Here is a 13,056-nt window from a genome sequence, read left to right on the forward strand (position 1 = left end):
CCGAGATTGAGGCTACGATTAGGGATCGGGTAAACTGATCCTAAATCTGTAGTTACAAACAGGCAATTTGTTACTCGAGTGCTCTAAATCCTGATTACTCATGTTTGTAATGGTGCTACATGACCAGCAGGGGGAAGCATAGGCCTTTATAAAAAGCTTTGCTTGGGTTCATACGGTGGGGTACAGGTTTTCAACACTCACTCCATCATTGCCAACTGCTACCAGATACAGTACAATTGAACTTTGAACCTTTTTGGATATTTTAGCCACCATTGAAGTATATTTACTAAAACTCTGATGTGGAACAAGGCTAATGATAAAGTTGTGAGTGGTGGTAGTGCTGGTGTTTGAAACAGCCAGGTTGATCAGTTGATATAGACTAGTTTATATCTGATCGGCTGTGGGGAAATGAAAACTATCAGTACAATCTCTTCTTGCCCCTCGTCGACCTCTGGCTGGCCTCATCACTGTCGTTTTTTTTCTTCCCGTGACTACCTCGGCTGTGCTTATTTCCTTTCCCTTCCTCTGTGCGTGTGGCAGGTTCCCTCTCCTTCTCAGCATTCTTGAAGTCTGCGTGGGTATTCCCCCGCCATCTCCCGTCTAAACTAGGCCCCGCTTAAATGTCGGTAATGTCCCGGACACCCCACCGATGTGACCTGTCTTTTTAATCTCAGAGGGATCATCCTCCCAAACTTTGTTCAGACGCCCAACTCTGTCTTTGGGTTTATTTGGGGCATTTTCTTTCAGACATGCGCAGTCGCTGAGAGGCGATCTTTTAGAAATTCCATAACAATAATGCACCTGAAGAGCCGCTCGTCCGTTCTCTGAGCTGTTCTGTAGACCCTCCTCTAGCTTTATTATAGACTATAATAAACCCAACAATTGCTAAGCATTCAACCTGAGCAGTCCTACAGTAAACAGTCAGGATACATAGAGTAGAGTAGATGCATAAAATAGAATATAACTTGACTGTCCATTATTTTTGTTCCGTGAGAGAATGGGCAGGAGGGGGGCAACAGTGTTTATGAAAAGCATAACACCCAAGTTTAAGCCACAATATTATTCCATTGACCCAGCGTCGACCGGGTTTGGTCGTCCTCGTAAATAAGAATGTGTTAACTGACTTGCCTAGTTAAATATATATATATTTTTTTAATTCATCTGATGTAGGTAGTATGGATATTTTTCTTAGGCATCACCATACAGGAATAAACTCTAATTTAACAAGAGTATAAATCAATAGGCTTTATGACGAATCAGATAAAGTTCATAAGCAATTACAGTGAGCAAAGAGAGTCGGGTTGAGATGAGTGCTTTTGCAAAACTCAGACAGCATTGATACAACTGTGTAATTATACTTGTTACCTACAGTGGGGCAAAAAAGTATTTAGTCAGCCACCAATTGTGCAAGTTCTCCCACTTAAAAAGATGAGAGAGGCCTGTAATTTTCATCATAGGTACACTTCAACTATGACAGAGAAAACGAGAACAAAATCCAGAAAATCACATTGTAGGATTTTTTATGAATTTATTTACAAATTATGGTGGAAAATAAGTATTTGGTCAACAACAAAAGTTTATCTCAATACTTTGTTATATACCCTTTGTTGGCAATGACAGAGGTCAAACGTTTTCTGTAAGTCTTCACAAGGTTTTCACACACTGTTGCTGGTATTTTGGCCCATTCCCCCATGCAGATCTCCTCTAGAGCAGTGATGTTTTGGGGCTGTTGCTGGGAAACACGGACTTTCAACTCCCTCCAAAGATTTTCTATGGGGTTGAGATCTGGAGACTGGCTAGGCCACTCCAGGACCTTGAAATGCTTCTTACGAAGCCACTCCTTGTTGCCCGGGCGGTGTGTTTGGGATCATTGTCATGCTGAAAGACCCAGCCACGTTTCATCTTCAATGCCCTTGCTGATGGAAGGAGGTTTTCACTCAAAATCTCACGATACATGGCCCCATTCATTCTTTCCTTTACACGGATCAGTCGTCCTGGTCCCGTTGCAGAAAAACAGCCCCAAAGCATGATGTTTCCACCCCCATGCTTCACAGTAGGTATGGTGTTCTTTGGATGCAACTCAGCATTCTTTGTCCTCCAAACACGACGAGTTGAGTTTTTACAAAAAAGTTATATTTTGGTTTCCTCTGACCATATGACATTCTCACAATCTCTCTAGCGAACTTCAGACGGGCCTGGACTTGTAGTGATTTAAGCAGCGGGACACGTCTGGCACTGCAGGATTTGAGTCCCTGGCGGCGTAGTGTGTTACTGATGGTAGGCTTTGTTACTTTGGTCCCAGCTCTCTGCAGGTCATTCACTAGGTCCCCCCGTGTGGTTCTGGGATTTTTGCTCACCGTTCTTGTGATAATTTTGACCCCACGGGGTGAGATCTTGCGTGGAGCCCCAGATCGAGGGAGATTATCAGTGGTCTTGTATGTCTTCCATTTCCTAATAATTGCTCCCACAGTTGATTTCTTCAAACCAAGCTGCTTACCTATTGCAGATTCAGTCTTCCCAGCCTGGTGCAGGTCTACAATTTTGTTTCTGGTGTCTTTTGACAGCTCTTTGGTCTTGGCCATAGTGGAGTTTGGAGTGTGACTGTTTGAGGTTGTGGACAGGTGTCTTTTATACTGATAACAAGTTCAAACAGGTGCCATTAATACAGGTAACGAGTGGAGGACAGAGGAGCCTCTTAAAGAAGTTGTTACAGGTCTGTGAGAGCCAGAAATCTTGCTTGTTTGTAGATGACCAAATACTTATGTTCCACCATAATTTGCAAATAAATTCATAAAAAATCCTGCCATGTGATTTCCTGTTTTTTTTTTCTCATTTCGTCTGTCATAGTTGAAGTGTACCTATTATGAAAATTTCTCAGGACAGTTTTATTTTATTTTTCACATTAAGTGCATTCTGAAAGTATTCAGGCCCCTTGACGTTTTCCACATTTTATTACATTACATTCTTAAATAAAAAATGATTAAACCGTTTTTTCCCTCTCATCAATCTACATAGAATACCCCATAATTACAAAGCTAAAACAGGATTTTAGAAACGTTTGCAAATGTAAAAAAAAAAAGATATATATATATATATATATATGAAATATCACATTTCCATAAGTATTCAGACCCTTTACTCAATACTTTGTTGAAGAACCTTTGGCAGCGATTACAGCCTCGTCTTCTTGGGTATGACGCTACAAGCTTGGCACACCTGTATTTGGGGAGTTTTCCCATTCTTCTCTGCAGATCGTCTCAAGCGCTGTCAAATTGGATGGGGAGCGTCACTGCACAGCTATTTTCAGGTCTATCCAGAGATGTTCGATCGGGTTCAAGTCCGGGCTCTGGCTGGGCCACTCAAGGACATTCAGAGACTTGTCCCGAAGCCACTCCTGTGTTGCCCTGTTGGAAGGTGAACCTTTGCCCCCAGTCTGAGGTCCTGAGCACTCTGGAGCAGGTTTTCATCAAGGATCTCTCTGTACTTTTCTCCATTCATATTTGCCTCGATTCTGACTAGTCTCCCAGTCCCTGCCACTGAAAAACATCCCCAGAGCATGATGCTGCCACCACCATGCTTCACCGGAGGAATGGTGCCAGGTTTCCTCTAGACGTGACATTCAGGACAAAGAGTTCAATCTTGGTTAAATCAAACCAGAGAATTTTGTTTCTCATGGTCTGAGAGTTCTTTAGGTGACTTTTGTCAAACTACAAGCAGGCTGTCATGTGCCTTTTACTGAGGAGTGGCTTCTGTCTGGCCACTCTACCATAAAGGCCTGATTGGTGGAGTGCTGCAGAGATGGTTGTCCTTCTGGAAGGTTCTCCCATCTCCATAGAGGACCTCTGGAGCTCTGTCTTAGTGACCATTGGGTTCTTGGTCACCTCCCTGACCAATGCCCTTCTCCCCAGATTGCTCAGTTTGGCTGGGCGGACAGCTCTAGGAAAAGTCTTGGTGATTCCAAACTTCTTCCATTTAAGAAAGATGGAGGCCACTGTGTTCTTGGGGACCTTCAATGCTGCAGAAATGTTTTGGTACCCTTCTCCAGATCTGTGCCTCAACACAATCCTGTCTCAGAGCTCTACGGACAATTCCTTCGATCTCATGGCTTGTTTTTTGCTCTGACGTGCGCTGTCAACCGTGGAACCTTTAACAGCTCTCGAGTGGCGCAGGGTTCTAAGTCTCCCGGGTGGCGCAGCGGTCTAAGGCACAGCATCTCAGTGCAAGAGGCGTCACTACAGTCCCTGGTTCTAATCCAGGCTGCATCACATCCGGCCGTGATTGGAAGTCCCATTGGGCGGCGCACAATTGGACCAGCGTTCGTCCGGGTTTGGCTGTCATTGTAAATAAGAATTTGTTCTTAACTGACTTGCCTAGTTAAATAAAGGTAAAATAAAAATAATAATCCATCTCAGTGCTAGAGGTGTCACTACAGACCCCGGTAGACAGGTGTGTGTCTTTCCAAACCATGTCCAATCAATTTAATATACCACAGGTGGACTCCAATCAAGTTGTAGAAACATCAAGGATGATCAATGGAAACAGGATGAACCTGAGCTCAATTTCGAGTCTCATAGCAAAGGGTCTGAATACTTATGGAAATAAGGTTTCTGTTTTTTTTATTTTTTTATACATTTGCAAAAAAAACCTGTTTTCATTTTGTCATTATGGGGTATTGTGTTTAGATTCATGAGGGGGAAAAAAATATTTAATCCATTTTAGAATAAGGCTGTAATGTAACAAAATGTGGAAAAAGGGAAGGGGTCTGAATACTTTCCAAATGCCCTGTACACACATTGGTCTGTCTTCCATATACCTGTTTTACAGTTCAATTGTGTAGTTTATTGATTTCTCTATAACCTACAACCTTTTGTTACTCTTGTGAATAACATTTCCTTCTTTTTTTGTCCCTGAGCATCAATGTTATTATTAGCTACTGTATTAGTATTTAGTTATTAGGCCTATGATTATGATCATTAGTATTTCTATGATTATCGAACTAAGAAAATAGATAGGCTTTTATGGAATAATATTGTGGTGTAAAATTATGTTTAGCTTTTTATAAAAACACTGTTGCTCATCCCATCACAGACTATGATAACAAAAAACCCAGCCAGTGGCAACAAAGCCCCGTGTCCTCTAAGTATCCCACTAAAGAATACTATATACACACGCTACACGACTGGACTCAATAAACAGACAAAGTATTTCGCTCAACTACTCAGCAACAGACCCTCAAGTCGTGACGTGGAAAACCGAGGCTCATCGAGCGCTTTAACCCTGGTCCCGGAGACCGGAGCTTTCTATTCGCTACTCGCGCACGCGACGCGTCTCATATCGGCGCTGTTGCTGGGCTGGTAAACTGCGGGTGTTGTTGCACGGTGCATTTAAGCACTTGTCTGTCTGTTGGAGTTAAGGAATGAGCCGTTATTAAGTGTCAACGGATGAAATAACATAGGAAGTTAAAGACGTTATTATAAAGACAATGCGCGTGTTGGTTTTAAAGGGTTAACCTGAATTATGTATGTTTTAATATCAGTTTTCATCGACACTGGCAGCTTGTTCATCATCCCGCAAGGCACAGATAGAGGGGAGTTTAGGAACTCGCGATCAAGAAGTGTGGAATGTCGTTTTAATAGCCCGCGCCCGTCACTCCACACAGAGACACGAGGGCAATATAAAAAGAAACGAAATGTCTGAAATGAAATAATATCCTAATAACACGGCATTCCTTTAGAATAAACACAGCCAATAAAATAAAATACATTTTAAAAAATCCATCCCTATAGGGTTACATTTCATTATGTTTCCTTTGAGACAAGATGGGGATGCTACCTATGGCATATATAGGCTATATTGCATTGTATCCTTTGAGAAAAAAAAAGGTTTGAAGTTGAATTTGTTGCAGCAGACCCTACTACTCTTGTGAAATAATATTATACACACAGAAAGCAGGACGGAGTCGGACTTTAATGCATTTTATTACTCTCACAAACTTGAAGTGTACAATGTGGCCCTCACGCGCATAAAGAAAACGGTCCCCAAACATAAAGATAAATAGCGGAGAATAATAGAAGCAAGCCTATATCAAAAACGGAAAATAAAAACCGATCTATTATTGGATACAAAACGAGAAAATATTCCAAACAGAGTTGCTTTCTTTATTCCTTTCACAATATCCTACAACTGAACATAAATTATAAATAGCCTATAGTGTCGCCTAATATTTGTGAGCAAAACTTTCTTTTGACATTCTAAAATATTCTTGCATAAGTGTATTTTTAAAATATTTTTGTTAGAGCCAGAGACTGTTAAATAAAACATGCTCTGGTTCTCCCGGTCTTATTTCCGACTAGAAATTGGTTGCCAAGCATTGCATCATTCCTTTCATGTGACTCCCTTACGCCCCAAATTCGTCCTGGCTGCATCACATCTTCACGTCACACAAACTACCCAGAGTGGAGACAAACCAGTGGCCCTTTAGAGCCCGCCTTTACTGTAGAATACAATTACCAATTGGATGTCGCCAAGCAAAATAATTTAGCGCGTAGATTACTATTGTACCATCTGGTTGTCAGTCATTTCATCATCAGCTAATGGGCTTCGGTTAAGTAAAAACTAAAAAAAAACTTCCCGTAGAGTTCGGTTGGCGTCACCATATATAAAGATCACCGGGAGTTCCCGAAAAATCACATTCAGTATCCTAAGCCGAACAATGGTTAACATGAGCTATCACCAATCTCAACTAAAATATATACACAGTCCGAACCCAAGACAGTCGAGAAAGCGAAATACTAAAAGAAAAAGGGTAAGTGTTTTTTATTCTGATTAGTTTTTAAAGTTGCTGATTGTCTTTTAGGGACTTCTATAGGAGTTCTAATTTTAATTTGGCAGCTGATCGTCTCTCGTTTCTCCTTTTGGAAAATAATGTGAATGTCATGTCTGTTTTAGGACAGCAGTTGCTGTGTGCAATTATAATTGACATTTGTTATATTTATATCCCAGATTGAGGGGGACATGTGTCTGTATATTTGACTTTGACCCCCAAGTGGCGTCGTTCTCTCTGCTACGAGCTCTCTCGCTCTCAGAAGTTTGACATAACAGAGACAGCTGAGCTGTCAAACGTTTACATAACGTTTTACAACGTTTTGTTTCGGTTTTATTAACTTATTATTTACTGTTATCAAAGTTCGGGCTTTTGTTTGATCAATCCATAAAGATGTCATTTATCCAGACATTATATTTGTTTTGTTAATAGCCTATTAAATAACACAAATAAACACTAATTTGTCTTGACAGAATAAGATCGCATGGCTATTCGGAGTGGATTTTTCATTAGGATAGTACAGAAAGGTTGTCATCGTCTCATCCCGTTGTTTTGTACCGTTTTCACGCAGGCTTTTGTTTCGCCGTCCTGTTCTCTGATTCCATGACGTAATGCCTTGGCTGGGAGAACCAGCGCAGCCTACCTCACCACATCCGAGAAACACTTAGCCTGCAATTGCATAAATATCACCTTTATGAAAATCTATTCTTCAAAGAATACATGATAGAAATATTCTTCATAAAAGTATTTGACAAGAATTGGGCTGCATTTATTGATGAATGTCTACTTGTCTATGTCATGCTAGCTGTGTTGTGGTCCCAGGTTATATCACGTCCACCAAGTGGTTTTTGGTTAAAGTACCTTTAACTATTTAATGTCAACGATAAACCTCTTTTTAGAAGAAAAAAAAAAATGTTGCGTGTTGGGAAGATTGTTGAAATCTATTTGTTCTTTTTCGTGAGCTTGTGTAAATGGAAATCAAGGATGTTTTGATCGAAATAGAATTCATTTTGGACTGTGGCAGGAGCCCTCGAGGCCCTACGGAGTGACCGGTTTTTGGATGATTTTCCACACACACACACACTTAAAAAAATGTTTTTTTTTACCATAAAATGTGAAACCATAGCATTGTAGTTTGTCAAGTTATTGTATTCATTAAATCCACATCAAATCAGTTTTATAGGCCTGCGTTCAACCATTTTTAACAATGCTTTGTCAGGTTGTTTATCATGTTGAGTGCCTCAGCTATATTTTCAGTAGACATCAGCTGTTATAAAATATACATTTATGTTCCTTTAAGCCCATTCTAACATCTCAACACACTGTATTGAATAATCGTTGTATTAATTAATGCCATATATTCTTTCTAGACTTGTTGGGACAAATTATCGCCAACGACGACCAATTGCCAGACTTGATCATAAGAGTCTTTCAGAAGGTGAATTGAGTTTCCTCATTCCTTCTGCTGACTGTTGTAATGACAAATTAACCTCATTATAACTTAGAGCAATGCATTTATTTTAAAGATTTTAACTTGATGTTTTAAATTAAGTCATCACTACAGCTCGTGTTTTTGACAATATAATTCTATATAAAAGACATTGGTTTTTGCAGTAGACCCATGTGTCCACTAAGTGTCACTATTTGACCATTTAGTGAAAAAGTGTATATTTTCAAACAATATAGAAATTACAATACTGGTACTTTGTTCAATTGCTTATCCTCCTTCAACTCTTGATAATTCATAACATGTACTAACTTAGCTGTGCAATATAGAACAGTCTCTCTTGCATATAGCTTTCACCCGAGTGATTTGAATATGGATCCCGATACCTAGCCTATTGTAGAGAAACCACATAACAGTTCATGCAGGAGATATATATATATATATATATAAAATAATTATTTCATCATTCTGAAACTGAACCCTCCTGTCTGGACAACCCACAGTCCTGGTCCAGCGCGTTCCAGCGTGTGGAAGACCCATCGGTGTCGACTGAGTAACGGAGCGAAGGATGACTGCCGAGTGGCTTCACCTGCCCCCTCCGTACCCCCCAGGTGTGGGACCGCTGTGTGGTGCAGAGTTGGAGGCGTGGTATGAGGACCTGCAGGATATACTGGGATCAGACGGGGGAGGAGCCAAACTGGCGCGTGCCCCTCCCTGCTCTGAGGTCAGTTGAGATTTAAAAAATAGTTTTGATCTATATGGATTGATCTTTCAACGACGACTGATTGATGATCGTCGATGTGTTTCGGCTTTTGGATCAGTTGTTGTTTTCTTCTTCTCTTTTTCATGATGCAACTCTTTCCACATTGCTGATGTAAGAAGCTCCTTCAACATAACCATTCCCTAACGTACACACTTTCCTCTCCTCTGTCCTTTCTCCTCTTCTCTGTCCTTTGTCCTCTCCTCTGTCCTTTCTCCTCTCCTCTCCTCTGTCCTTTCTCCTCTCCTCTCCTTTGTCCACTCCTCTGCCCTTTCTCTTCTTCTCCCTCTCCCTCTCTCGTTCTCTTCTTCTCCCTCTCTCGTTCTCTTCTTCTCCCTCTCTCGTTCTCCTCTTCTCCCTCTCTCGTTCTCCTCTTCTCCCTCTCTCGTTCTCCTCTTCTCCCTCTCTCGTTCTCCTCTTCTCCCTCTCTCGTTCTCCTCTTCTCCCTCTCTCGTTCTCTTCTCCCTCTCGTTCTCTTCTTCTCCCTCTCGTTCTCCTCTCTCCCCCTCTCGTTCTCCTCTTCTCCCTCTCTCGTTCTCTTCTCCCTCTCTCGTTCTCCTTCTCCCTCTCTCGTTCTCCTTCTCCCTCTCTCGTTCTCCTTCTCCCTCTCTCGTTCTCCTTCTCCCTCTCTCGTTCTCCTTCTCCCTCTCTCGTTCTCCTTCTCCCTCTCGTTCTCCCTCTCGTTCTCCTTCTCATTCTCCTTCTCCCTCTCTCGTTCTCCTTCTCCCTCTCTCGTTCTCCTTCTCCCTCTCTCGTTCTCCCTCTCTCGTTCTCCTCTCTCGTTCTCTTTTTCCCCCTCTCTCGCTCTCTCGTTCTCCTCTTCTCCCTCTCTCGTTCTCTTCTCCCTCTCTCATTCTCTTTTATTTTCTTCAGAAGGAGCCGGAGTTCCTAGATGTTCTGGAGAGCTGTTCCCTGACATGGCTGACAGACGGGGTGGGAGTGGGTGTCGGGGGCGAGGCGTGGGACGGAGGTGAGGGGGTCCAGAGGGTCACGATCCCAGAGGAGCCTCCTACCCATCCACCCCACCACACCTCCTCCAACATCTCCCGTCCGAGTCCAGCTGAGGAAAGGGCGGAGAGGCAAGGGGACAGGGAGGGAGGGAGGGATGGAGAAAGAGGTGGCTCAGGAGGAGGGGGCCTGTTGCCCCCAGAGTTCTTTGAGTTGCTGAACGAGGGAGGGGTGGGCATGGTGGAGACGGGAGGGGTGGGCATGGTGGAGACAGGAGGGATCATGGTGGAGACAGGAGGGGTCATGGTGAGCGGTAGCCACCACCATCATCATCAGCTTCATCACTCCGACAATGTCCAACAACCTGAGTCTCCCTCCACCAGCGAGGAGGAAAACACCTGTGTCCCCGACTCTCCCTCCTGCTCTTCCTCCTGCTCTTCCTCCGCCTCTCCGTCTACCTCTCTTAACTGCTCTCCTCCTTCCTCTCCTACTAGCACCTCGTTCTCCTCGTCTCGGCAGGACAAACGCAAGAGGGGCAACTCTCTGTCCTTCCCTTCCTCCGGCTCACACTCATCCTCCTCTTCTGCAAAGACAAGCAGGAGAGAGAGGGAGCAGGAGAACGAGAGGAAGGTGCAGGAGCTGACAGATCAGAACGAGAGGTTGAAAGCGGAGATAGACAGACTGGGAGAGGAGGTGCAGAGGACACGCCGAGCCCTGATAGAGAGACTAGTTAACACCAGGAAGTGAGGGAGGAAGGAAGTAACAAGGCAGAAAATGAGCATTTGGAATAGCAGGTTGGCGGTGAAGGGTTTAACACGGTAGTGACTTTAAAATGCATTTTCTAGACAGCATTAAGAGAGAAACCTTTTCTAGACAGCATTAAGAGAGAAACCAAAATATATGTTAAGAAGAAAGTTAAATGATAATTTTCTGAAAAACTGTATGAGAAAGTAAGAAGGAAAAAGGGGTAGATATAAAGAAAGAGCGAGCGATGGAAGAGCAAGTCAAAGGATCAGCACGGAGAGAGAACGGTGGCAGACAGATGGACATACAGGGTGTAAAGGTTCAGATATAGATGGACATACAGGGTGTAAAGGTCCAGATATAGATGGACATACAGGGTGTAAAGGTCCAGATATAGATGGACATACAGGGTGTAAAGGTCCAGATATAGATGGACATACAGGGTGTAAAGGTTCAGATATAGATGGACATACAGGGTGTAAAGGTCCAGATATAGATGGACATACAGGGTGTAAAGGTTCAGATATAGATGGACATACAGGGTGTAAAGGTTCAGATATAGATGGACATACAGGGTGTAAAGGTTCAGATATAGATGGACATACAGGGTGTAAAGGTTCAGATATAGATGGACATACAGGGTGTAAAGGTTCAGATATAGATGGACATACAGGACGAAAAGGTTCAGATATAGATGGACATACAGGGTGTAAAGGTCCAGATATAGATGGACATACAGGGTGTAAAGGTTCAGATATAGATGGACATACAGGGTGTAAAGGAGGAAAAGGTTCAGAAGGTGGATGGGGTCATGCTCTCTGTTGAGAGGTTACAGTGTACTGTATCTACATGTAGGCCCGGGCGTCTCAGGAAGCATCTTTGAAATAGATGGGTTAACTAACGTCGAATGATTGGGCCGTTTAGGTTATTCAGTCTAGCGCAGAGTTCAGTATGAAGTACGGATGGGTTAGATTCAATTAACCGATTGGGGCCTTTGATTCCAAAAATGAAGGAATTGATTCGGAAGCATCTACCTATGAAGATTGTGAACCAACACCTATCCCAAGGGTTGCATGGGTCACGTTCATTAAGCATCAAATACAAAGAAACAAAGTGGGACTACATGGACAATGTTGCAAAACATTTAAAACGTTTTCTGTTACGTGCCCTAATGAATGCGATTGTGATTGGCCGTTTTGCTCGTTAAGCCTAGTGAAGTGATTAGTGAAAATTCTGATTTGTTTCGGGGTGTCGGCATTGATTCCAAAATTATGGCTAATCGAAAAAAACAATTCAAGTGATTTTTCCCATTGCTAGGAGTTATTGATTTGGTTTGGTAGGAATTTTTATTGATCGGGCTCCGTCAACAAAGCGATTCTGACAACCTTGTGTTGGACTCATTCCTAGTATGAAGGTAGGGAGAACTAAAACAAGGACAGTGCATTTCATAGTCACGACATCCTTTACCTAGCCTGGTTAAACCTGACTGAATGCTAAGCCTACCTTTGTTTCCCAGGGAAGCAACCGGGAAACGTAGCTAAATACCAGGCTATCCCTTATCCGCCAACCTCAAACCTGAAGACTGCAGAGACCATCAGAGATAATATTTCGTGTCCAGTTTGTGGAGTAAATATAGAGCTCAGGAAAGTCAGTAACTCAGTACTTATATAAGCCGCTACGGCTTTACTGTGCGTGGATAGTTTTACACCTAGAACGTTGGATAGTTTTACACCTAGAACGTTGGATAGATTTACACCTAGAACGTTGGATAGATTTACACCTAGAACGTTGGAAAGTTTTACACCTAGAACGTTGGATAGATTTACACCTAGAACGTTGGATAGTTTTACACCTAGAACGTTGGATAGTTTTATACCTAGAACGTTGGATAGATTTACACCTAGAACGTTGGATAGTTTTACACCTAGAAAGTTGGATAGATTTACACCTAGAACGTTGGATAGATTTACACCTAGAACGTTGGATAGTTTTACACCTAGAACGTTGGGATAGTTTTACACCTAGAACGTTGGGATAGTTTTATACCGAGAACGCTCATCTTTTTCTATCAAATTGACTGAATTTAGTGGTAGTGATATTTACAATGTAGAGCTCTACCCTGATTCACATATATATATATTTTATATACTCCTGTATTATATGAACACAGTTCTACTGAAATAAAACCTTCACTGTACCCATATTGATTCAACATTTCACTGTAAATGATGCATCGGTTTGGTGGTTGAATTATTTCCGTTAAATTACAAGGAAACATTGTATGTACTTTGCTATTGTATGTTTAGAGTTGCAAATAAAATCCTTTAAAAACAT

General features: G+C 42.2%; 1 protein-coding gene across 4 annotated transcripts; it reads left to right on the top strand.

Annotated features, from left to right (window-relative positions):
• The first annotated feature begins 6,629 nt into the window (after nucleotides 1-6,629).
• On the top strand, nucleotides 6,630-13,055 carry ddit3 (DNA-damage-inducible transcript 3). Of its 4 annotated transcripts, XR_004210051.1 has the most exons (5): nucleotides 6,632-6,805; nucleotides 8,194-8,261; nucleotides 8,774-8,994; nucleotides 9,904-11,041; nucleotides 11,141-13,055. XR_004210051.1 is itself a non-coding variant. In XM_031825341.1 (4 exons), the coding sequence occupies exons 3-4, from the start codon at nucleotides 8,839-8,841 to the stop codon at nucleotides 10,723-10,725; spliced, it is 975 nt and encodes a 324-aa protein (XP_031681201.1). In that variant the 5' UTR covers nucleotides 6,630-6,805; nucleotides 8,194-8,261; nucleotides 8,774-8,838; the 3' UTR covers nucleotides 10,726-13,055. The 4 variants fall into 4 exon arrangements, 3 of the variants coding, with proteins under 3 accessions (XP_031681201.1, XP_031681097.1, XP_020331263.1); XM_031825341.1 differs by having other exon boundaries at nucleotides 6,630-6,805; nucleotides 9,907-13,055; XM_031825237.1 differs by having other exon boundaries at nucleotides 9,904-13,055.
• Nucleotide 13,056: the final 1 nt, after the last annotated feature.

This window comes from Oncorhynchus kisutch, linkage group LG1 (assembly GCF_002021735.2).
Source record: "Oncorhynchus kisutch isolate 150728-3 linkage group LG1, Okis_V2, whole genome shotgun sequence".
Lineage (NCBI taxonomy): Eukaryota > Metazoa > Chordata > Actinopteri > Salmoniformes > Salmonidae > Oncorhynchus > Oncorhynchus kisutch.